The sequence below is a fragment of the Anabrus simplex genome, chromosome 4 (assembly GCF_040414725.1).
Source record: "Anabrus simplex isolate iqAnaSimp1 chromosome 4, ASM4041472v1, whole genome shotgun sequence".
Classification (NCBI taxonomy): Eukaryota; Metazoa; Arthropoda; class Insecta; order Orthoptera; family Tettigoniidae; genus Anabrus; species Anabrus simplex.
Window position 1 is genome coordinate 212,768,712 of NC_090268.1, and position 27,058 is coordinate 212,795,769.

General features: G+C 38.4%; 1 protein-coding gene across 1 annotated transcript in view; it reads right to left on the bottom strand.

Moving 5' to 3' along the window:
* Positions 1 to 786: 786 nt before the first annotated feature.
* The window catches only part of LOC136871771 (erythroid differentiation-related factor 1), a 317,742-nt gene continuing 291,470 nt past the window's right edge, over positions 787 to 27,058 (bottom strand). Inside the window, exons 16-18 of the mRNA XM_067145342.2 lie at positions 14,673 to 14,830; positions 7,565 to 7,979; positions 787 to 1,163 (exon numbers count right to left, since the gene is read on the bottom strand). Coding sequence (XP_067001443.2) covers positions 1,001 to 1,163; positions 7,565 to 7,979; positions 14,673 to 14,830 — 736 coding nt within the window. The 3' untranslated portion in view covers positions 787 to 1,000. The remainder of the gene's footprint in view (positions 1,164 to 7,564; positions 7,980 to 14,672; positions 14,831 to 27,058) is intronic.

Here is a 27,058-nt window from a genome sequence, read left to right on the forward strand (position 1 = left end):
TTTCTCCTGCAATTCCAAATGTTAAAAATGGGGTGCGAGATATACGCGAGCAAATACGGTATTATTATTTTACATTGGCGGGATAGAGCAAGATGCCCGAATAGCTTGAACATCCTCCAAAACACTGCCCTGCAGTTTTTTATTCGGCACTTGATCTCTGATGACTGATCCCAGTCACTGTTAACTGATGCACCCAAATATGTGCATCTGACCCTTTTGATTGTTTGATTGAATCATCAACTACCCAGGATCACGATCAGGTTTCTTGGAAACAATAACATATATTGCCTTCCTTACATTTAGCAACAGCCCACCATTTTGACTTGTCTCGACAATTCTTGTCATCAGTATCAAATGGTCATCCAGACTATCTGTAAACACTACTGTATCATCTGCATATTAAACATTATTAGGGAATTCTCCATTAATATTAATGTCTGTGCCAAGATCCTCCACTGCGTCCTTGAATATTCTCTCCAAATAGATGCAAAATAATAGCGGTGAGAGAACACAACCCTGCTGGCCACTTCACTGTACCATGATCTCACCTGTCCCTTCTCCTTTGATGCGTATAGGAGCAGTTTGGTGCCAATACAAGTAACCACAGTCTACACACTCACAAATAACTAACTGTTATGTTCTCTTAAGGATTTTAAATATCTCAGTAACCTACAAATAATGTTATTTGAAGACCAGTTTTATATCCTGCAAGAGTTTGAAAAGTTTCAACAACATTCAAAAATGAATAACAGCAAAACAAAATCCACATCTAAATTTTGAAAACACTTGTTTGTGCAAAAAGTTGCAGTTTATACACATGTAAATACAGAAACAGATGGCAATCACTCACAATAAAACTTGTGATTAGAGTTTACATTATTCTGATAAATATCAGAAGAATAAAATACAGCGTAATCTTGGTTTTACAATTTTAAATAAAATTGCGGAGTTCACAAATGTGCTACAGGTATCCATAGTCGTCACCACTGTGCTGCAGTCATCACCTCACCCTAATATTGGCAGAGTTAGGCTGAGGTATGGCAGTTTCAATCTGAGACAATACAGCCACCAAATGATTCACCAAGGCGATACCACCATTTCTACCATCTTTCTTCAAAGCCACACTGTACAAGTGTTTATAAAATGCAGTCGTACTGTCAACTCTAGAAAAGGAAAAAGGTAGTATTAATTAGTACAATAATAATAATAACAACAATAAATGAAGAGCTCCCTGGAAAATGTTATAAGAGCCACATTTTGTCAAAGTGATGTTTCAATGGAAAAAGGCTGTTTATCCGTAACCTCGTGTACTACTGCACTCTTGTGGCAGCATGTGAACTAAAGTCCACACAATGGTTGCTCAAATGATGCTATGTGTGGAATAATGTTGGATATCCACACAAAATGGCTGATTCCTCCGAGATATGTGTCTCCAGGCACAATTAAAATGTTACACAAAGGGAAGAAGACGACCATAAACGTTAAAGAATGGAAGGATAAGAAAAGGAAGGTTCTGAAGAACAGCAGAAAATCATATAAAGCGGAAATGGTGTTACTGGAGATGAGAAATTAAAACTTAACCCAGTAAGTGCAATAATGTTGTTTATTCCTTATCCTTTATCTTCAGTGGCTTTCCCTAGAAATATTAATTACAGTATTCTGAAAATTGCCACGTAATTCATAACATATGCAAGTGTGAGTAATGTTATTCCTGACACTTTACTCTCTTATTTCAGGCTAGACTATTTAAATGTAAATGTAAAGCTGCTATACTACAGTGTCACACTCTCACACCAGAACAAAAGGAAAGGGCATTTTCAGCATTTTATAGCACACAAATGCATGGGAATCCAACCGATAAAGCGAAGAAGGGTACAAGAATCTGTTTCCAAGAGGCACTGTACCTTAAATTATTTCATCAACATTGAACAAGGTAAAGGTATTCCAGTTTGTCAGAAGTTGCTTTGCGATGCATATGCTGTTATACCCAGACGACTTACGACTTACTGATGAGGATAAAGAATTAATTTGGCAGTACATCATTCTGACTACAACTAGGGACAAAACTTACAGACAATATTTATCTGCAGAACTATCAATAAAGAAAATGCACAATTTGTTTACAGAAAAATACCGAGACTAATGTTAAAGCTTCATCTGTATAGGGAAGTTATATTGACTTCAATTTAAAGTTTGGAGTGCCATGGTCAGATACCAGTATTTTGTTACGATTGTTAATGCAGATGATGAAAATAAGATAAACCATATGCACAATGAATGTTCTGCACACCAAAGCAAAGCTGAAATGTCTTATAGTAGGTTAACAGAAGATAGTAAAGCAGCAAACATAAGCCAGTCTTTGGTTGTTTTACATATCATCTTGCAGGAAGTGTTATATACTCCTATATTGCATCACAGTAATGTATTTTTATTAACGACAATATGCTAGTTACAATTTTGGCATTCATGATACCCATAGTGGCAAGGCAACAGTGTTTCTGTGGCATGAAACAGAGGCAAAGCGTGGATCTTCTGGAATTGCTTTGTGTATACTGAAATATGTGGTAGACACCTTCAAACCTCTTCAGAATGGTATTGAAAGAAAGCTGATAATCTGGTCTGACAGATGTGTAGGCCAGAACAATAAATGGAAAGTACTTACAATAACTGGAAAGTACTTAGTTTGCTATACTACCCGATACAACTGAAATACTTTTCCCCAAGGTCGATCAGAATTTTTTGTGCAGTGGTCACAGCTTTTTGCATATGACCACGACTTTGCTCTCATTGAGCGAATGTAAAAGAGAAACAGCTATGGTGTATATTCCACTTGACTAGGTTGAACTCATTACTCAGACTTGTCAAAAACCCGTTCACACTGTGCTTCATGACACAAGAACACTTTACAACTTCACAACAGTGGAGAAAGTATTCAACGAAATGTAGGGCTGAAAAGCACAAAAATAATGTGGCTTCAAATCTCACATGATGATTCAGTGTCTGTACAAATAAGCGTATCACACAATGTTCTTCAACCTTGGATGACATACTCTATCAAGAAACCAGTGAAGAACAGGCCTGCTAAATGTTTATGTCGTATGGAATGTTGCCTGCCAACACCCTATCACCTAGGAAGATTATATGATCATCCTCTACCAATCACCTTGGCAAAGAGAGGGATCCTGTATTAATGACAAATTACATAGCACATGAAAGTGCTAGAAAGTTTTACTTAGATTTGCCTGCAGAGTAATGTGTAGCAATACTAAGTGTATGAAAGAAACATTTTGATATTAATGTATGCCTTATCTGAAAATAACATTTCCCTTAAAATGTTATTTGGAGTTTAATTTGTACTTGGGCAGTTCATATTATTTGTGTATCAATTAGTTAATGTCATGGTGTAATTACAATGAGCATAATTTTTACATTAAAAACTGAGATGGAAGTTTTTCAATATTATTTTGTAATCCACTCAGTTATGCAACATTATTCCACTGAAGACATGGAAGAATTTAGTTTATTTCTTTGTTTTAAATTTATTTTGCATGGATTAGCATGTATGTGTGTAAAATTCCATTGTCTCTGTGAAATAAGAAATTTCTTTAAAATATAAAAATTTTATGTTTCCACAGTTTTCCTTCATTTTTCAACATTTTATTAAGTGGCGCTTTCAACATTATTCCAGGGAGCTCTTTAAATATATAAAACATTTATTCGCAAGATGATTAAACACTCCCCCACTAAGGAGGAGGCTCATAGACATAACACAATACTGTGTCCACTGAAGCAATTTTCATAAGAACTTACAGGTTTAGATTTAACGGTTATAGAATCGCATCCTATATCTTTCTGGTATAGATGATTATGGAGAAGACACATTGATCCTTTCAAGGCTGCCAGGACTACAGTCTGGGAGATCAGAGAGAAATGTAATACAGTATATTAAAATGTTGGCAGAAGAATATTACACCAACTGTTCATATGAACTAACAACCCTTACAATGAGAGTGAATCAATAATCGGTGTCCCACTCACTCCAGTCACCTGCTAATTAGGTAAAATTAACCAGGAACTTAGAACGATGGAAACACAAGTGATGGAGCAACTACCTCAGGCCCGAGGTGATAAGAGCAAAGGCAAACTCGGTCATTCATATTCTGGGGGACCAGGACATCATGAAGAGAAAACTTGAGCCAAGGAGGACAATTCAGTGGCACAAAACATTGACCAAAACTGCCAGTAAGGTCTACACACTGAAGAACACACATGCTCCAGTCAATAATGAACATGACAAAAACAAAGCTGAGAAGTTTTCGTGAATTCGAATGAGCACTCATCGGTATTCCTCAGCTCCATGTCAAGATCCCTCTTCAGATTTCAATGCACAAATCGACAAGCCACAATATCAGGAATTTCTCAGAACACAAAAAGACGAAAACCAACGGACATCACTTAATCAGTGTATGCGGAAACTACCATGGAAAATGAGCACCTGGAAATCACCAACCACTTAGGTGAATACCAGAATAATTATGTGGTAATGACTAGAAAATTCTCTCTAGAAATCATGAATGTGGGAGTATACAAGGGTTATGTAGAATCCAACCACCATCTCTCATAAATCAAAATTTGCTTCAGACCAAACCAAAAACTATCAAAAAACCTCAAATCCCAGGTATTGACCTGGAACACTTAAAAGAACACCCACAGGAGTTCGCACAATCACTACAAACATACAAACGTGGGACACGCTTCTTTAAGGCAACACAAGATTCGCCAAAAAAACTCAGCCAGTAACCATGGAAACTGTGAAAGTGTCTTGTAATACTGTATCTGAACATGGACGAACTGCCACAGCCACTAAAAACCAGAGAATTGGAAGAAATGTTTGTAAACACAGAAGCAAACCTTAAAAGATTGGAGAAAACTGATGACTGCTTCAAAAGGAACAATATGCAAAATTTCTATACGACCTTTAGGGAAGAAATGACAGACTAAAAGACACCTAGCCTTTGCTTCCAACACCCCGATAGAAAACTTGAGACCAATACAATGGCCAACTGACATCCTGAAACAGTTCTTTAGAAGCTACACAACTGTGATCAGATTGGAGCAACAGCATAAGCATGAGATCAGTGGATACTAGGCAGTGTTCCAACCACAATGATCATGCGCAGAACAGGTCTGGAACAGAACTGCCATCGAACCCCCAAATGAGTCACTTCCGTGAAGTTCAAAAAGGCACCCTACTTGATTGACGGCACCACCCTTTTAATGTACTACATGAATACAGTGTAGAAAATACAACAACTGTGTTAATCCAACAGATTTTAACAGATACAACAACTAAAGTGAAGTTCATGGGTGAAATCACTGAACCTTTTGAAATTAAACATGAGTAAGACCAGGTAATGTGCTGTCCTTAACCTTGTTCAGCCCGGTATTAGATAAGATAACTGAAACATAGGAAAAAGAAATACCATGAATAAATATGGGAACAAAAAGTGCACAAATGAACCCAAAATGCCTTGCCTTCACTAACAGGTGTGCAGAAGCAAGGCACATTGAGAAGCTTCACGAGATCAAATTTCTTACGAGAAACACGGTTGTTAGCAGGACTGAATACAATGATGCACAGAGCAATATCCATACCAATGAGCACAACAGATTTCAACAATGAAATAAGACAATAAAACAAATCATGAAAGGAAACAACCACCCACCTGACATAATAAAATGATGAAACAAAGAAAAAACAAAACAAAAAAAACCAGACCCAAAAACAACGAAAACATAGTCTCCAATCTTCAATTTCGTGAACAAGAACATGTACAGGATAGCTAAGATTTTCAAAAAGTACGATTTAAAAGCAGCCTTTACAACGAACAACATGCTACTACAGTAAGACACATCAGTGAATGCAACTTAAAAAAGGGGACCTTTTTGACAAATCAGGAGTTTATGAACTCAAATGTCAAGAACCAAACTGCAATGCCACATATGTAGGCCAAACAAAATGCAGTTTCCATACCAGATGTAAAGAACACACAAATGCAATTGAATACAATCGGCATTCAGCCTGTTGAGAGTACATATATGACAGTTCCCATTGTTTCACAAACATCAACACAGAGCTAAAAAATTTACATATTGAAAATAAAAGCAAACCATTAAACATAAAGGAGGCAATAGAAATAAGCTACGCAATGCAAACTGAAGGTCAATCAAACCCATCTCAATGATTCTACACACCTGAAGAACTGAAATACTCCCTACTCTTTGCGCAAATAAATTCAGACTTCAGTAAAACAACATTTCTCACTATTTTTCATTAGCTCTTAAATAATTCCACTGGAGGTTACTCAGACACAAAGCATATCTGAAATGTGGGGTAGGTTATACTGATCTGTATTAGGCAGTGACCTGGCATACAAGACCGTATTGTATGCTATTATTTTATCACTGAAGATATAGACACATAACGTACTTTTAATTCATTGCTGCATATTAAATTCTTCCAAAAAATCATAAGCATACATTCACTTCCAGTACATGTAAAGACAAATAGGCTACAGCCAAGTACCACCATCTCTGATCTTTCTCTACCTCACCTACTGAGAAGTTTGCGTTAGCAAGCCACGACCGAGGCCAACAATCCAAAATCAGTCCAGACTTTGACAATGGAGATAACTGACATGTGGAGCCAGAGCACTTTTTAAGTGCAGAAAGCTTTTTGAAATCTATTAAAGTGATAACAGACTAACACATTCATATAATTTGTCACATCTGTTCACAATATTATCCATTCACAATCAATGACAACTTATGCAATGTAAACAGTACTGTAAAGACATATATACACAAGTTTATAAGAGACTTCACAGAATCAGAGGATGTTCTTGCAGAACGAAACATGTCATTCTCTTTTATTTTAAGACTGCCAATTGAACAAAGCTTAACACAATACAATATGTAATTATAAAAATGTATTTAAATAGAAATGATCTTTGGAGAACACAATTTTGGAGAATATAATTGTAAAATCGATAATCAAATTTAAAACAAAAAAACACACACACAAGTGACAAAGACTCAAAATTTGAAAACTCTGCAAGTATGTTATAATATTGTAAGCATTATATTTTGTACTTCAACAGATTGAAAAAGTTAAAACTCAACTCAACTAAGCCAACTGTGAAAAAAAAAAAAAAAACAAAGCTTCTTTCTTAACAAATCAGCCACAAGGTAAACAAGAATGCTTGGTGATATTCATTTGTATTTATATTAATTCCAAAGTATCAACACTTTCAGAAAGAAATAACATGTCATTACACTCTAGTCACTTTGTCATTTGCTGCCATCTGGAATGCATAAATGTAACCAAAACACCTCATACATGCACTATCAATGGGAGTATAAAAGTTACTCTTTGAAATGTATCAAATCTTTGATCTTTTTAGTAATCTTCATTATCCAAATTAACTGATAATACGTTTTAATCTCAAAAGCTGAATTGTTCTCTATATTTCAAGCTGTACTGCCAATGAGAGTCAATACTCACTCTTTTTTACTCTGGCCTCCTTTCCCGTGATGGATTTTAACCAACTGAAGAAGAATAAACTGTAGGCGCTGCTCCAGAAGCTGTAACAGTGATTCCTCTTCTTTCTCCACTAGTTCTTCCTCTGATAATTCCCCATTCACTGGAGAACGCTCTGCACTCCTAATCTGCTGACAATCCAAGTTCATATCACTCATCTCTTTAGTCACTTTTCTGATACTGTCCTCAGTCTCCACAGAAGTCCACAACATCTGAGCACTACCAGAACTTTCTGAAGGCACTGCAGATTTAGTCACATCTGGACGTACGTTCACGGCTCTTGTACGTTCCTTCATGATGTTCAAGATTGGACTGGTTTGCAGCATAAGTTCCAAAGCATTCTGAAGTGCTTTTAATTTTCCATTAAAGCCTGTCGCATCTGAAAGATAACAAGCTAAGGTTAATGATACCAAGATGAAGACGTACAGGTTATCCTAGGATTAGAATAATCACATATTATTCAATTCGTACAGAGAGAGATAGAAATATGGAAAGTGTCACAGGTGAACAATGTAGTGGAAGTGGAAAATGTTTTATTTGTAATGACCTAACCTGCACTGTGTAATATTTGTAACATATGGTATTTGTAAATAGTAGATTTCAGTTCTGTACTTACTGGAAGTATCCAGAATTGTTACATGAATTTTTGAACAGGGTGTGTTGCCTTTTGTTGGTTGTGTGTTCTAGAAGGCATTTTCTAACTATTCTGGAAATGGAAGATTCGCGAACGTGCATATTCAAGAAGCTTAGTTAAAGTTCGCGACGGGAGTAGGGATTGTGATTGATGAACCTAGTAGGGGTAGGCGGACTCATGCATTCTGATTGGCTACTTTAAGGCCAGGATTTACCTATATATAGAGAGCGAGGCAGCATTCATAATAAAAATTCGGTCTGTTTGTCTGTCTTGGTCTGTCTGAAGTTTTACGTCGCGTGCGACGCTTCGCTACCGGGATGGGCCACCTTCAGGTAAGCACTCTTGAATTCCGTTCTGGCTAAAATTTCCGTAATGTTTGGTTGCTATTTCGTATAGGAGTCTGCCCTAGCCTAACCTAGATTTGCCAAATTAATTATTTATGACGCCTTAGCTTTTCAGCTGGGCTTGCCTGTTTGTTTTCGAGGCATTCCCATTTCTTATTTCACTAAATATGTAGATTGTAATTTAATATATTTACCTTGGGGTTTGCCTCTGGTAGTTCAGTGTCACTTGATGTACGCTAGAGTTTAGGAGAGTACGTTCACTTCACTGTAAATTGTAATTGCTTTTAACGTTACTTTTAACGTTGCTTTTAACCTACTAAATTGCATTGTACAACTGGATTTGTAACTAGATGTATAGTTGGTTTTAAGTTTGAAACTTGTAGTGAAGCCATTATCAAAGAACCTCTAATATATGTGTATCATGGAGCTTATAGTTCGTAAGTTGCAAGTTGGTGGATTTTGTTTCGGAACGTATTTGTAAAATTTCACTTGTAAATAATATTTTTAAATTTAAGGATCACGGTTGATCATTTCGGAGTCTGCAATCTAAGCCATGTCCATGCCCTCGGTAAAGTCCTAGCTCCTTCCACTTTTTTGGTTTATTGTCCAATAGTTGGCCCTACTGATATTTACGTTTTATGTTGTTGGCGGAGATCCGCGTAGTCCAGCTGATGTTTCGCTGAGTGTGTAGTGTTTTCTGACATTTTGTAGTTGCTCTTACTTCCCCCCCTATTGTGTTTAGTGCTTTGTTTTGTGTAACCACTGTAGTAAAGGTTACAGAAAGGAACATTTAATACGACAAATACCATGACAAGTCAGCATCAGAAGAATGGTTTAGCCCCTTGAGGGCCCCAGGTTTTATTCTGGGTCAGGTCAGAGATTTTCATGCTAAAACGTTAATTCCTTTGGCTTACACAGTGGGTGTCTGCTTTATCCCTAACACCTCTGCAACACTACTTTTCACAACAATAATACACACCATTTCCCCTTCATAGCTATGCCAGCTGCCGTCGTCGAAGGGTCTAACTTACAAGGGCTGCACCAGGCTAGCAATAACCACATGAAATATTATTATTATTATTATTATTATTATTATTATTATTATTAGAAGTAGGAGCAACTTAAAAGGAGATGAGGACAAACATAAAAACACAAGATGACAAGAACAATCACCAGATCTTCACCCACATAACCACTTAAAACAACATTGTTTAAATGCCTGTTAAGTAGGAGCGAACTGATTAGGACGTATCACTTCGTAAGCTCATCTCTGCCTTCTTCCCTTCCATAGCTACTTGTTTATCGTCATGACGTCTTACCTTAGAAAGCAGATGTAATATTACCATGACTATTTATCCAGCAATACTGTAGTATTCCTCACTGCTAGCACATCAGTAGAATAATACTGTAAACAATACTGTACAGACATATGTACATATACACACAAGTTTATAAGTGACTTCACAGAGAACGAAAGACGAGGACTATGAATAGCAATACGATAGTTGCAGCTGGGGAGCGTCAGGAGTTGCCTTATTACAAGTGATGAATTTCATCCTTGGTTCCATCTTGACATTTCAAAAGATCAATTAACTTAAAATTATGCAAACATCACACTGCAGTAAATTCATACTTATTCTAAGAAAGTAAACAGCAGAGAATCAAAATTAAATGGAATTTAATTTCGTGAAGAGGCTGTTTTAAAATAAAAATTGCCTTATATATATATATTTAGCAGGACTCAAAGGATCAGACAAATATGGATTCTCTTAAATTTATACATTTATATATAATGAGGGTTAACCCATTCCAGTCTGGGCCTTAATATCCCTAAGAAACGTTCTGGACTGGACATTTTTAAGGATCTTTAAAACATTATATCTCTGTACCGGTAGTAGATATTGGCATGATTCTTTTTTCTCTGTGCTTGTTTGAGAATCTAATTTTCAAAAGTGCTCTTTGTATCATGTCAACTATCACTTGAGATTTTAAAATTGTTTATATATTATACCTTGTTTTGCGAATGGAAGAAAAGTCTGACGGATAACTAAGCAAGTACAGTTTTCTGAAATACAGTTATATTTACCCTATTTCGCTAATATAAAATGTGCATTGCAATTACAAAACAACAACAATAATGAGTACGATATAAAAACAATAATTTTTCAATAATAATAATAATAATAGTAACAATTACAATAACGAAAATGGGAGCTCTTACGAAATTTTATTTTAATTGATAAATTTTGTTAAAACTTACTCAAATGTAAAATTATTGTTCCATTTACCATAAAATACTTCTGAGAAAGAGAAAATAAATCTTCTAAACAGACAACTTTACGAATATGTAGACAATGTTACGTATTCACGCAAATATGAAATACGCGGGAACATGCGCTAGGCCGTAAAACGATCACCAATCATAATGAAATGCAAGAAGTTGTTTCGAATTCATATGTCAATAATATGTTCATTTGCGCATAAACTTATAATATATCATAAAATATCGAAAATATCACTTTCGTCAAGCACATGTTCGCCGCGAGAAACCATGTCTTAGAGCTCACTGAGTGACAACATCGACTGATGCACGCAGTTCAAAAATATCGTAAATTCTCTGACTTCGACATATAATACTGCCATCTGCTTAAATACCCTCGTAACTAATACATGAAGAAACACGATGTAACCACCAGAATGCGTGCATAGCTCGTTCTCGATTTTTAGCGAATTGTCAAACCTCAGTACGGGCTATGCCCGCAGCGCGTCCTGAACGTAATTTCGGCCGCTGCGAGCTACGTTCGCAGTTAGACCGGAAAGAGTTAACAGCAGATTCCAAGTTTGATGGATTTGACTAAAACTTGTATTGCACAGGCACGTGTGGAATCTAGGCACTAACAACATTTTCTTACTTCTGAGAACTATACCTTAGTGCACCCTTGCCAAAGAGAACGAAAAGTGAGGACTATGAATAGCAATACAGTAGTTGCAACTGGGGAGCATCAGGAGTTGCCTTATTACAAGTGATGAATTTCATACTAGGTTCCATCTTGACTTAAAATAATCAGTGGATCTAATGTGCAATGCCTTATTTTTGGAAAAAAATGATAGAAAATATAGATTATGGTAGAATAAGACATTGTCTTAAAATGCAATATCTTCACTTTGCATTCTTGTTTCTCATTTAAATTTTCTTGTGTAGGTCGATCTTTAAGTTAAGGAGAAATGTGGGAGTTATACGGCAGCGTTTAAACTCAAAGTGATAAAATATGCTGAAGAACATAGTAACAGAGCTGCCGGTCGAGAATTCAGTGTGACCGAGTTTAATGTTTGCTACTGGCATAAACAGAAAACTGCGCTAGAAACCACCAACTGAACACGTAAGGCATCCACAGGGCCGAAAACTGGTTTCTTGAACAGAAAGACGAGTTGCTTCATTACAGAGTTGCAATATGATGGCTTTAGTATCTCGCATGAGATGCTACATTTCAAAGTGTGTGAACTAGCGATTAAGGGAGGAATTAGCTGTTCGGATCTGAAAGTGGGCCAGGGTTGGATCTATACATTCATGACACGAAAGGGATTGTGTCCGCGAAAGCGAACATCTCTCTGTCAGAGAATGCTAAGTAATTTCAGTCACAAATCACACATTTTCATCGCGATGTCATACCAATGCGGAAGAAAAACAATTACCTCTTATCTCAAACTGGCAATGCAGATCAAACACCGATAAACTTCGAAGTACAATACAACACCACCATCAACAAGAAAGGGAGAACCTAGCGTGCTTGTACATACAACTGGGTGTGTAAAACAGCGCTGCACTGTCATGCTAGCAATAACCGCAGGCGGAAGGAAATTGAAACTGTACGTTATTTTCAAAAGAGAAACAGTACCTAAAGCAAAGTTTCCCCAAGGCATTCATGTACGGGTTCAAGAGAAAGGATAGATGGATACAACTCTTGTCCAGGACTGGGTCCGTACAATGTGGGGAGCAAGGGAGGGACACTGCTTCGACACCGAGCAATGCTAGTATGGGACAGTTTCTGGGGACACTTGGTGGAAGGCACGAAGAAATGTCTTCAGGAAATGAAAACTGATCTCGTAATTCCTGGTGGATTCACAAATTGTCTACAGACCTTAGACGTTTCCGTCAGCAAGCCTTCAAGGACAACATACGTAAATTGTACGCTGAATGGAATGCAGGAGGGGAGCATGAGCTGACACCTGCAGCCAAAATAAAGAGGCCGTCATTTGAACTCCAGAGTGATTGGGTTATGCGGGCATGGGTTATGGTGTCGACAGACGTTACTGTGAAGAGTTTCTTGAAGACTGATATCGCAAATGCATTGGACGGAGGTCAGGATTATGCAGTGTGGGATGGTGACCAGAACGATGCACACGAGAATAGCTCGGAGACTGAAGGCAGTGACAATGAATAGGGTGAGTATGCCAGTTGCCTTGTATCAATAGCCTAGTGCAAATTTTATGTTTTTTTGGGAATACAATCTTTTGCACACAACTCCCCGCATATATCACACCGAAAGGCGACAGGCTTTATAAAATACAGACTATGATCAAAACATTGAGAAAAAAGTCCTCTGTACTAAATCCTTTTCAAAAGTTTAGTTATAGATGAAAGCTTGATGCTGTGGAATGGCGAGCTGTCTTTTCGGCAATACCTTCCCAGTAAAAGGAAACGCTTCGGAATAAAATCATTTGTTCTTTGTGACTGTTGAACTGGAATGGTACTAGATTTTATAGTATACACTGGGAAAGGCACAACTGTTGACATTAACCGAAGTAATCAGAGTGGCCTTTCATCAAAGGTATAACTCTAATACAACCATACCTGGTTAGATATCACACATTATTTATGGATGACTGGTATTCAAGCCCAGATTTGTTCTCTTGGCTGTACAATAGAGGTACTGGAGCATGTGAATTGCCAGAAGAAAAATGTCTCAAAAATAAAAAAAGACCAAGTTGTAGCTCGACACAATGATAAAATGCTAGTAGTAAGATGGTGTGATAACAGGCCAGTCACTATGTTGTCTACTACTGACATAAGCGAAATGACTACTGTCAACACCAGGTCACCTGAAAATAAGCTAAAGCCAAAATCTGTTACTACTCACAAGTATTGCACTTCGTACAGGTAATGCAGACCTATGGTGTTTCTCACACAATGGCGCCACTCACAGCCAATGCAAAACGATGAGGTTCCTCACCTAGGTGTACTAGTCACGGGTGCCGGTATTCCCGTGGTGTTCCTCACATAGTGGGTACTAATCACAGGCAACGCAGACCCACGGTGTCGCTCATATAGTGGTACAACTCACAGGCAACGCCCAGACCCGTGGTGTTGCTCACGTGGGTACGATGCATGGTTACTGGAAACCCACAGACCAGCCTCTTTGCTGCTACTAATCACAAACCTATTTCGTACCTAACAAAGTGGTACTACGCGCAAGTAAATGCAACCCATGGTGTTCCCTGCGTGATGGTACTAATTACAAGTAGTTTCATGGATCTAATTGGATCATCCCTTGGTGACCCCTTACGACAGGCAGGGGATACCGTGGGTGAATTCTTTGTCTGCCTCCCCCACCCACAGGGGGTGTGTGTTTGGTCCGTGAGAGGTATTTTATTTCCCTCAAGTCCGCTGGCAAGCCGGTTAGGACCCCCCTATCCGCCACCTGGGACGCGCCACGTGGGAGTATCACCTCTCCCCCTGGTACACCTGCGTAGCAGGTTCGTGGCACCTAAGATGAAAAACGTACATTTTTGGGGGTGTCTGCATACTTTTGATCACATAGTGTATCTCTAGTCTTTAAAGGTGTTCTGTTTTTTATGAACATGAGTATCATCTGAACACCCTGCCCAGGAAGTTTATTTTTTTACATTTTCCAACTCGTAATTACTGAACTCTATTCAAAATGGCTCCCACGTTATAAACTGACGCATATGAGATGCGGTACAGGCTGTAAACTCTCACACAGACCACCTAACTTTAAAAGAACTAAACCTTTCTTGAACGTGAGAGTCCCTTTTTAAGGAAAAGAAAATAAGTTTCCAGAATTTGGCTACTTACTTTGTGCTTGAAACTCAGCAAGTGCCACTCTCTCCATCTGAACACGGAGGAAATCTGAAGGGTGTTCCAAGAGCAGGAGCAAGCGACTGGCTTTCTCATAATGTAGTCTACAAAGTTGCAGGATGTTTTTCCGCTTTGGATCATCTGACTGAGAATTCCTGAAATCAAATACAATATCAGTCGTACACTGAAAAGCTTGTGATCTTCACTAAAATAAAGATGGTAAAAAAGGCTGATCATTGTATTTTTATTCCTTGTTCAATAACATGTTTTTTTTTACAGGGTAGTTATAGTGTAATGCCTGTGTGTTCAACAGACTGAAAAGCTTTTAAGTTTGATTAAGTTGACATGGGAAAGTATGGTGTCCTCCTTAACAAACTGATCACATTCATACATTACCAACCTACCACGCTCAACCACAACATTCCAACAGTATATCAAAAGAAAAATGTAATTATATTTTTGACATGACTTGTTTCATATTAATGTATTTGAGGAAATGTCAGGGGTAAACATTCTTGAAAAACGGATGGTCCAATATAATGACACACAAGTGTAACGGAAATCTCCCACACCTACCAACTTTGCAATCACTGGTTTAAACAGATGAAGGCCATATTGTATCCCTTCTTGGGAGGATGAGGAGGCAACTACTATACCAGGTGGCTCCCGAATGCCGTACTTTCTACTTATAAATCTCCTGCATGCATGAATGATGAATGGGATGTTTACCAACTGATTTTCACAGGGGCACTACTGACAGTGGGCAGGTTACGTCAGAATGTGAAAGGATAAGAACGGGACTGTCGCTTGCAATATGTTATTCAGTGCTACCGGTCTAATGTACCCCTTACATTAGTAAACCTCATTTTCCACCACACAGTTCTAGGCTGGTGTATGTTACAACTGCGATATATTTGCTGTCTGCATATCGGCAATGGCTAGTGTGTTCAGCAGCGACGAATACACAGACATTTTAATCTAGACAACCTGGTCGGAATGCAGCCGAAACTTAAAACAGACGTCTGCCTTCTACACACATATTTCGCTGAACAGTATTAGTTTTTGTTTCATACAAGCAACTCTTATCGAGTGGAATGTCTACGCGTTTATAAATTAATAATTTATTAAATTTCCTTTCCTGCATCTTTCGCGTGATTACAAACAGAAGCGGGAATTAGGGGGTGGGGTGAGGAAGGACAGTCCCCCCCCTTCCACCCAACTTTGTGGAGTAAACATTACATTTTTATTCCCCTTTAGGCCAGTTGGAACTAGGAATTATTTAAAAAAGCTATCTGTACAAGCCTTGTTATCTTATCTGCTAATTCTTTCCTTTATTTTCTTTAATTATTAACATAATTATTGGCGGAAATACACACAAAATGCCGTTCGTCACTGCCAACCGATTTTGCCCGTGCTGAGGGGAAGCGTAGTAGGGGTATATATTTTTTTTGCCAGGGTCGTGGACGCCGAGTTATATTTCACCCGCGTGCCGCGCGCATTCGTTAGTCTGGCAGTCTCTTTAGTGCCGTTAGCTTCTTAGTGTGTATTCAAACACTAAGGGCCGATTGCAGAAACGGTATTTAGATGATGTCTACGGTTAAACAATGCCTAAGCATGGCTGCTGCATTGCAGAGACGTTATTTATCACTTCGACACTGTCTAAAACCGATGTTCAACCGGTCATGTTTAAACACTGCCGAGGGCACTGTTTAACTTCAAATGTGAGGAGTGAATCACAATCAGAGGTTATGTACCATGAAATATGTAATTTGTATTATGTTGTGATGATTCCGGAAACAAAGGTTAGTCCTCTCTGTGGGTCGCCCGCTGCTAATTCGCAGCTATTCGTTTGACATGCACGAGGAGATAATCATAAAATAAGGTTTCGCTTTACGAGAGACTTGTTTCTTGAGACTGATTAAGTGACGGTCTCGTAACTGTCAACTTGAATACAATTCTTGGCAACCGATATATTTTATTATGTACATGAGGTAATTTCCATGGAATTATAGGTCACTTCGACTACATACATAACAGAATTACGTGTCCCGATCGTCTGGGGGCTGTCACATACATAACCGGGAGGGATTCACTTATATGTACTGCCAAGTTAACACACATAATAGAGAAAACTAAAAAGTAGGTTTATGGGATTTTTATATATATAATCATATACGTTTTCGGCAACTATCAGATAGGAAAAGGCAAGTGGTGGTGATTATCGTTTAAAGAGGACTGGGGAAGAAGAGCCGTGGCCATAATAACCGCCCTAGTATTTGCCTGGTGTAAAAATAGGGAAACTACAGAAAACAATCTTCACGGCTGCCGATGATGCGTTTTGAACCTACGATCTCCAGAATGCAAGCTACATCTATACGGCCCGTACAACACACTCGGTTACACATTACTATTGCTTCATCTTCCCTTCGTCAAAGCTACCGTATTTATGAGTAGATTACACTCACTGTAACAACGCTATAATGAAAGCTACACATTCCCGTACGGTGGCGTGTCGCTTTAGTGTCGATAATATTATGGGATTTAATTTCCAACGAAAGCAATACTCTTATCTGTGGGCAAGTCATGTTCAGCCATATTTGAGTAATGTGTAGGAAGACAAACAGCTGACTGTCATTCGGCGCGCGCAACGACGAATTTCATTGGTTGCGACAAGCAAAGAGTTGCATGAAAGATACTCCTGTCTCCATTTTCGAACCAAAATTGAAACTTTAAGGGATGTCTAGTTAAACATTGACTTAACATTGTACCGGGCGGTACACCTCCACGCCGCTAATTTAAAATTTGCGCCAGTTGAAACTCCTCTGCTGGAGGAAGTCTGAACTTTATCTACGCTATCAATTCTCTACTTTCTCAGAAGATGTCACCACGTGGAAAATTTTGAGTTTTTGAACTGTGTCATTTTTGATGTGTTTTTGTTTCGCTTGAAGTAAGAAGTGTGAACTTTCTCTTCTAGAGGACACTACTGAAGATCAACAATAGTGCACCCTAGTGCAAAGTCAAAGAACTATTTTGTTGGAGAAATTTTTATTTCAAATGTTTGTCTTTGCTAAATTTTTTTCAGTTATTGTTTAAGTTGGCTGTATACCCCTCTCTTTCCCCTTGTTTTGCATTTAACCAATCCCGAATTTCTGTTATTAATTTCTGACCAATCATAGGTATCTTCCCCCAATTTGAATATGTTGCTGTATCCTACCCAATAAAAAGTTTGTGGGAGGGTGTTTTCATTCCCCTGACACCTAGAACCTTCCGCGAGAGGATATAAACTGCTGATTTTAGGGTCTCCGGGCCACTTCAGTTCCATCTTTCAGTGTATTAAGTGCATAGCAGGAGGCGGGAAGCGCCTCTTTCCTCGGCAGCGGTCAACAACAAGGTAATGGCCGATTAATTACTTCTTTCTTTGCTAGCTCAGCAGTTTAACTCTCGGGGCGGGTTCTAAGCGTTCCACCATGTAACCTTTTCCTAAATGTAACTACTCCTTTTATATATTCTCTTTTAAAGCTACATACTGGGATAGAGAGTGCTAACCCTCTCGAGCTCCCACTCATATTGTTTTGAGGTGAACTTATTTTTCTCAACCTATTCTTCGTTAACGTAAAACAAATTGTTCTCTTCTTAAGTCACCTCTTTAGTATGGGATTAGCCCTTGTATTAACGGCCTAGTGCCAAGTAGGTCTTAATCAAAGTGTATTAGGAGTGCAAGTTCGCCTCCTCTCAAATTGTTATTTTAGAGGTCATTTAATTAACCTCCTTTGCATTTAATAGACCTCAGTAGATTGGGTATTTTACCCCTGTGTTTATGTCCGTTGAGGACAACTTGAAGGTGGAGTTTGGTGTGGCCTGGGAGAGGCTTAAATTTGAGAGCGAGTGGCTCTTTTGAAAATTGAGTGTTGTATGCCACGTGGAGGCTTTACAGTGTAATTTGGAGCTAGGGCTCCTAGGCATGAATGGGGTTTTCTGCCCCTCTGTTGAAACTTGTGTTTGGAGGTAAAACTGAGCATTGTGTTTTCAGGGCTCGAAGCCCAAACCCTGTAAATATTGTAACTACCCTTGGACTTGCTACTTTGTACCTGCCATGCTTGTTATTTCTTTGTTTTTGAAAAGAAAATATAACCTGGTTAAATTTTAAATTAATTTTACTTTAGTAGCTTGAGACCCGTTCACCACCCCGCACCTTCTTTCACGCATAACTACCACAAAAACACGGTAACAAACATTATTTATTCAATGGAAGATCGTGAATGATTTAGACGTTGTTTAGGTAGACGATGTCTAAGGCTTAAAACTAGTCATCGTTTCTGCAATCGGCCCTAAATGTGCATACTCATGCTGTTCTTCTATTTAATTGCACCGGGTGAGCTGGCTGTGGGTTTAGGGGCGCACAGCATTGAGTTTGCACCTGTGAGATAGTGGTTTCGAATCCCACTGTCGGCAGCCCTGAAGATGGTTTTCCGTGGTTTCCCATTTTCATACCAGGCAAATAGAAAGGAAGGTCTTAAAAGTAGGACTGTTAGGCAGTACCATATGGCTGATAAAGCAGGTATGAGGCAGTTTCTAAAAAGTAACTATGATCGGTGGAAAACGGTAAATAAAAATGTAAACAGACTCTGGGATGGGTTTAAAGAAATTGTTGAGGAATGCGAAAACAGGTTAGTACCTTTAAGGGTGGTAAGAAATGGTAAAGACCCACCTTATTATAATAGAGAAATAAAGAGACTAAGAAGGAGGTGCAGACTGGAAAGAAATAGAGTTAGAAATGGCTGTGGAAGTAAGGAGAAATTGAAGGAACTTACTAGAAAATTGAATCTAGCAAAGAAGACAGCTAAGGATAACATGATGGCAAGCATAATTGGCAGTCATACAAATTTTAGTGAAAAATGGAAGGGTATGTATAGGAATTTTAAGGCAGAAACAGGTTCCAAGAAGGACATTCCAGGAATAATTAATGAACAAGGGGAGTGTGTATGTGAGGATCTTCAAAAGGCAGAAGTATTCAGTCAGCAGTATGTAAAGATTGTTGGTTACAAGGATAGAGATAGAGGAAGAGACTAAGGCCAAAGAAGTAATAAAATTTACATATGATAACAATGACATTTACAATAAGATACAAAAGTTGAAAACTAGAAAAGCGGCTGGAATTGATCAGATTTCTGGGGATATACTAAAGACAATGGGTTGGAATGTAGTACCATATCTGAAGTACTTATTTGATTATTGTTTGGTCGAAGGAGCTATACCAGATGAATGGAGAGTTGCTATAGTAGCCCCGGTGTATAAAGGAAAGGGTGATAGACATAAAGCTGAAAATTACAGGCCAGTAAGTTTGACATGCATTGTATGTAAGCTTTGGGAAGGCATTCTTTCTGATTATATTAGACATGTTTGTGAAATTAATAACTGGTTCGACAGAAGGCAGTTCGGTTTTAGGAAAGGTTATTCCACTGAAGCTCAACTTGTAGGATTCCAGCAAGATATAGCAGATATCTTGGATTCTGGAGGTCAAATGGACTGTATCGCGATTGACATGTCTAAAGCATTTGATAGGGTGGATCATGGGAGACTACTGGCAAAAATGAGTGCAATTGGACTAGACAAAAGAGTGACTGAATGGGTTGCTATATTTCTAGAAAATAGATCTCAGAGAGTTAGAGTAGGTGAAGCTTTGTCTGACCCTGTAATAGTTGAGAGGGGAGTTCCTCAGGGCAGAGTTATCGGACCTTTATGTTTTCTTATATATATATATATATATATATATAAATGATATGAGTAAAGGAGTGGAATCGGAGGTAAGGCTTTTTGCGGATGATGTTATTCTCTATAGAGTGATAAGTTACAAGATTGTGAGCAACTGCAACGTGACCTCGAAAATGTTGTGAGATGGACAGCAGGCAATGGTATGTTGATAAACGGGGCTAAAAGTCAGGTTGTGAGTTTCACGAATAGGAAAAGTCCTCTCAGTTTTAATTACTGCGTTGATGGGGTGAAAGTTCCTTTTGGGGATCATTGTAAGTATCTAGGTGTTAATATAACGAAAGATCTTCACTGGGGTAATCACATAAATGGGATTGTAAATAAAGGGTACCGATCTCTACATATGGTTATGAGGGTGTTTAGGGGTTGTAGTAAGGATGTAAAAGAGAGTGCATATAAGTCTCTGGTAAGACCCCAACTAGAGTATGGTTCCAGTGTATGGGACCCTCACCAGGATTACCTGATTCAAGAACTGGAAAAAATCCAAAGAAAAGTAGCTCGATTTGTTCTGGGTGATTTCCGACAAAAGAGTAGCATTACAAAAATGTTGCAATGTTTGGGTTGGGAAGAATTGAGAGAAAGAAGAAGAGCTGCTCGACTAAGTGGTATGTTCCGAGCTGTCAGCGGAGAGATGGCGTGGAATGACATTAGTAGACGAATAGGTTTGAATGGCGTTTATAAAAGTAGGAAAGATCACGATATGAAGATAAAGTTGGAATTCAAGAGGACAAACTGGGGCAAATATTCATTTATAGGAAGGGGAGTTAGGGATTGGAATAACTTACCAAGGGAGATGTTCAATAAATTTCCAATTTCTTTGAAATCATTTCGGAAAAGGCTAGGAAAGCAACAGATAGGGAATCTGCCACCTGGGCGACTGCCCTAAATGCAGATCAGTATTGATTGATTGATAGATACTGGGGCTGTACCTTAACTAAGGTCCCGGCCGATTCCTTCCCACGCCTATCCATTTCCTGTCTCATTGTCGCCATAAGTCCTATCTGTGTCAGTGCGACGTGAAGCCAACTGTTAAAAAAAAAAAAAAAAATTTAATTGTAATTGAAATTTCAACAGGAGATAATACAAACTTTACTTTCACCGGACTAAATTCTTCCATTTGTGTTATGTTATTTATTATGTAAATGTAATTAACCTGCCCAGTGGTTTATTTGTAATAATAGGTTTTTGAGATTTTGATTCAATGCTGTATAATAAAATTTTCATCAGGTCTCACAAACAAACCACGGGGCAGGTTAAATACATTTACTTAATAAATAACACAACACAAAAGAAATAATTTAGCCCAATGAAAGGAACGTTGGTTTTACCTCCTGTTGAAATTACAATTACAATGGATTTTTTTTTTTTTACAATTGGCTTTATGTCACACTGGCACAGATAGGACTTATGGCAATGATGAGACAGGAAAGGGCTACACGTGGAAAGGAAGCGGCCGTGGCCTTAATTAAGGTTCAGCCCCAGTACTTGCCTGGTGTGGAAATGGGAAACCACGGAAAACCATCTTCATGGTTGCCGACAGTGGGATTCGAAACCATTATCTCTTGGGTGCAACCTCACAGCTGCACGCCCCTAACTCCACGGTCAGCTCGCCTGGTACAATTAAATAGAAGTACGGATGATTATGGAATTAAAAATCATTTAGTATTTGAATACAAACTAAGAAACGAACAGACGCTAAAGAGACTGCCAGACTAACAAATGCACGCGGCAAGCGGGTGAATTATAACTGTGTCCACGACCTTGGCAAAAAATATGTACCCCTTCTACCCTTCCTCACAGCACATGCAAAGTCTCTACTACTTGCTGTAGCGCTATACAAATCGGTTAGCTGCGACGAACGGAATTTTGTGCGTATTTCTGCCAATAATTATGTTAGTAATTAAAGAAAATAAAGGAAAGAATTAGCAGATAAGGCAACAAGGCTTGTACAAATATTTTTTTTTAAATAATTCCTAGTTTCAGCTGGCTAAAGAGGAATAAAACTGTAATGTTTACTCCACAAAGTGGGAGGTAACTGTCCATCTTCGCCCCATCCCCTAATCGCCGCTACGTTTTGTAAACACATCAAAGATGCAGAAAAGGAAATTTTATAACTTATTAATTTATACATGTGTAGACATTCCACTCAATAAAAGAGTTGCTTGTATGAAACAAAAACTAATACTGTTCGGCAAAATACATGTGTAGAAGGCAGACGTCTGTTTGGAGGTTTGGCTGTATTCCGACCAGGTTGTCCAGATTAAAATAATGTTTATGTATTCGTCGCTGCTCAACACACTAGCCATTGTGAAATGCAGACAGCGAATAATATAGTGCGGCTGTACCATACACCAGCCTAGAACTATGCGGTGGAAAACAAAGTTTACTAATGCAAGGGATGCATTAGACTGGTAGAGCTGAGTAACATGCTGCGAGCGACAGGCCAATTCTTATCTCTTCATATTCTGATGTAACCTGCCCGGTAGCAGTAGTGCCCCTCTGAAAATCAGTTGGTAGATATCCCGTTCATAGCAGTAGTGGCCCTCTGAAAATCAGTTGGTAGATATCCCGTTCATCATTCATGCATGCGGGACATTTATAAGTAGAAAGTACGGCATTTGGGAGCCACCTGGTATAGTGTACCTTCAAAAAAAAAAAAAACCCTCGTATACACAATGATGTGAAATAATATAAAAATGTTAGAGTCTTCTAAGAACTTGAAAACAAAAGGCAAAATATTCATGAATTATTTCAATAATTTTCTGGCAACTGTCTGTCACTTAGAACTATTGTATTGAAAAGAGCAGAACATATAGTTTTTGTTTTTTCTGCTTTTGCTATCTACAGCACATTTTAAATGTGGCAAGACTCTCTTCCTTACTTCATGTCACATGGACAGAAGAGAACAAAACGGGGACCATAAAATCTATATAGTAAGTGTCCAATACAATTTTAATGTTTGAACTGTTCCAAATTTCATAAATATTTGAAAAGTAACACAATCTTGCTTTAAAAAGTGGGTTTTCATTGCGTTACTGTTGATATTGAAAGGGAGATTGAGATTACCATTTATACCTGATTATAAACCGACTTTTAAAACTTTTCTCTACATTCAAAAAAACGTCCCTCTGTTTAGAATCTGTATGGAAAATATGGTATATTAATGTGCTTCGAGAGTTAAGAGTGTACTATTGGCTCTTATGTGCTTTTACATTTAGCACACTCCCACAGAAATGCTGACTCCTAAGTCTTTAAAACTGGGTCTTCGTTGTCTTATTTAATAGGTTAATGGCCATGGGTGGAGAGTACAAGATCCTCGGCATTCATTTAGTGACAAGTAATTCATACATTCTTGATATGCAACGTGATTTTGTAATTTAACTGACAGCAGTGTCAGTGCGCTGTAGTACGTGGCTTACGACTCCACTGAACGCATGAGTCCTGATTTCTCCACGATATTTGAAACAGTGTTAGAATGTAAGGATAGTTTTTTGTAATAGTGAAATAATAGCAACTTAGATATAAGTAAGTGGCATTAAAGATTTGGCTGATGTTCAATTTGCAAGACATAAACCTGGGGAAATTTTAAGGTGCAGATTATAACAGATAGTTTGTAACGTCTACAATTACTACAATTATATAAAGACCAAGAATCAGCAGAGAAGTGTGGATTGGGCTGCGAGGGAAACCGCTGAAGCATGCGGCATTTCAAGAACCATGGAGTTTAAAGTTCGCGCCGAGGCTACCAATGGTTCTTTCGTGTCACCAGGTAAGAAGAGAACGCCGAAAACAACGAGGCGAAACAGTAGGGTATTGAAATACAATGACTTTGTAAGGAGAAGAGTTAGACGGACAGTGCACAGGTTTTTCATTAATAATCGACCACTAACACTAAATTCTGTTCTGTCGGCTGCCAATAGAGATCCAGATCTTCCAGATTTTAAAAGTTCAACACTCCACGTCCTATTTAAAGAAATGGATTTTATTTGCGAACAGAGGGGAAACAAAGCCATGCTGATTGAAAGAGACGATACTGTGTCCTGGCTCCATAGGTATTTATCACAAGTTAAATTCCAAAATGAAAATAGAAACATTGTTTACACAGATGAATCATTTAAGACCGGCATAACAGTGCAAAAGGCATCGGTTGACAAGTCCATAAACAGTCCACAGCAGGCATTATTTGTGGGACTTTCCCGTTGTTTGAGGGTGCATACAGGTCGTAGGCCACAATTTGTGCTAGTGCATGCAAGTAACAAGCGCAGATTTATGCCGAATGCAAAGCTTGCATTTATGTGTAAAGAAAATTCCACTGCTGACGCTCATGATGAAATGGATGATGATTGTTATGAAAAGTATTTTAAAGAACAGATTGTTGCTAATCTTCCACCTCAATCTGTAGTTATAATTGACAATGCTTCTGTCACGACTGTGTGTCGCGATGCGCCCCCTTACATGTCTCAGTGCCGAGCGAATGGACTCTAGCGAGTCTCGAATCTGTGACCTCCGAGACCAAGGATATTGAGTATTGATCAAGTGTTAATATGATAATGTAACACTGGCAAGAAGTCATACTGCTTCGAATGTTTGAGTGACAATTTTAAGTGAAAAATTAAGTGTTTGAAGCGTAAGATTTTATACAAGTTTTACTTGAAGCAAGCTGCTGCAACGCAAAGTTAATGCCTGTGTAGTGTTGTGTAACAGCTGACAACACAGCGTCAGTGTAAAACAGAAAATGCAATAGAAGTTCTGGAAGTGTTTCTGGAAGGAAGTAGTGCGTAGAATTTTTGATGAAGTAAGAAGCGAGTTGTTCGAGTAAATTCGATGACACTCCCCCATCTGTTAGTGGGAGGGACACATGAACCAATCAGGCTAAAAATTACAGACTTCCTGGAGAAGTAGAGGGGTAAAGCTTCGAGAGGCTTCAAATGGAAGATATACGGAATAATAGGCCTACTTTGACAGATCGGGGAGAATCCGTCGAACTAGTGAGTAAGCAACGTGTGTGTGGCCGTGAGCTGCAGAACTAGTTATATGTGGCTAGGCAAACAGTCCAGTTATTGGAAAGGGTTACGCGGGGCAGTGAAGGTATCACTGTATACAGTGATAGCAGGTTGCTATAGAAAGACTCTTAGAGCCGCTGCGACTAAGTTACTTGTCATAGCTGTGAGCCTAAAGAATGGGAACGGACATCGAACTGTTAACTAGGAAGGCTGTGTAATATAGTGTGCCTATCCTATCAGTAAACTTAACCTTGTAGTGAGAACTATTGGGAGGAGAGCTATTCTAATCGATGATGGAGTTTGTGGGTGTCGTGTTCAAGCCCTGGAGATACACGTCCACTTCTACTAAACACTGCGTCACACTGAACTACTACAGCGTCACAGGTGAGAAGAAGAAAGTCAAGAAAGAAGACGTTTGCTGATGGAAGAAGAAGTCTTCAATCACAAGTTAATTACAAAGTTTCGCAGATTTTGATCTTATTGTATTGCAGTGTGTAAATTCACTGGACAGTCAAGGACTTTGAGAGGGACTATCTAACCAAGAGCTATATTTGTACTTGTACTAGGATTTTCAAGAATCATAACTGTATATTTTGTATTTGTACAGTGCGTGTCTATTTGAGATAATACAGGTGAAGGGAATTGTGTGTGTTGTAAAGTTGATTCTTGTCATTTTTAACTTTAGCTCCCGAAAAATCGAACCCAGGTCCTTGGCCTGCCGAATCCTTAGGATCACGACACTTCCTACCACAAAAATCTGACCAAAATTAGATGTATGGCTTTTCAGGCGTTTGCTCTATTAACCAGCGTTTCTTCTTAGGTCTGACACTAGACTCATCAGAGTGGGATGTGTCAGACCCTACCCACTGATGCTGGGGTGTATGCAGGTGAACTTATCAGAAGCCTAAATAGGCCATACATCTAATTTTTGATCAGATTTTTTATATGCTCTATTGGTGAAAAATATCTAATTCCCTCCATGGGAACTTAGAACTTCCTACCACAGCCGAAAGAAAGAAAAATTGCCAACTTAGAGCCGGTATTATAATACAGGTTTAAACTGTTGGCTCAGTTTGAACTTTGGTTTATCTCTTAGTCATGTATTATAAAACTTAACCTTAAGTTTAATTAGAGATTAATTTTACTGCCACTCATCTACCGTTTAAACCGAAGTTTAAGAATACATAACCTTACAACATGGCAGAACGAATGGATCTCGAAGATCTTTTGAGGTGTTTGAAGAAATACTAAGCGATGACGAAGAAGTGGTTCAGATTATTTAACGACCACGGGCACAACAAGTTTTCCAAGCAAGGGAACGTTACTTTCATATATGGAATGAAAAATAGTTTTTAAATAGGTTTAGGCTTACAAAACAGACTGTCATAACCCAATTTGAGCAAATTGGTGCTAGAATCAAACAAGCAACGAAAAGGTAAGATGTAAAAATGACTTTTTGAATGGTTTGAATGTCAAAAGTGTAAATTTTGGAAAATAAAGTAACTTCCTTCTATTTCAGAAATCATGCTGTAGAACCCCTCAGTCAGCTACTAATAGCATTGCGGTTTTATGCTTCCCGTAGTATGTTTATTAAAATGGGAGATTTCGGAG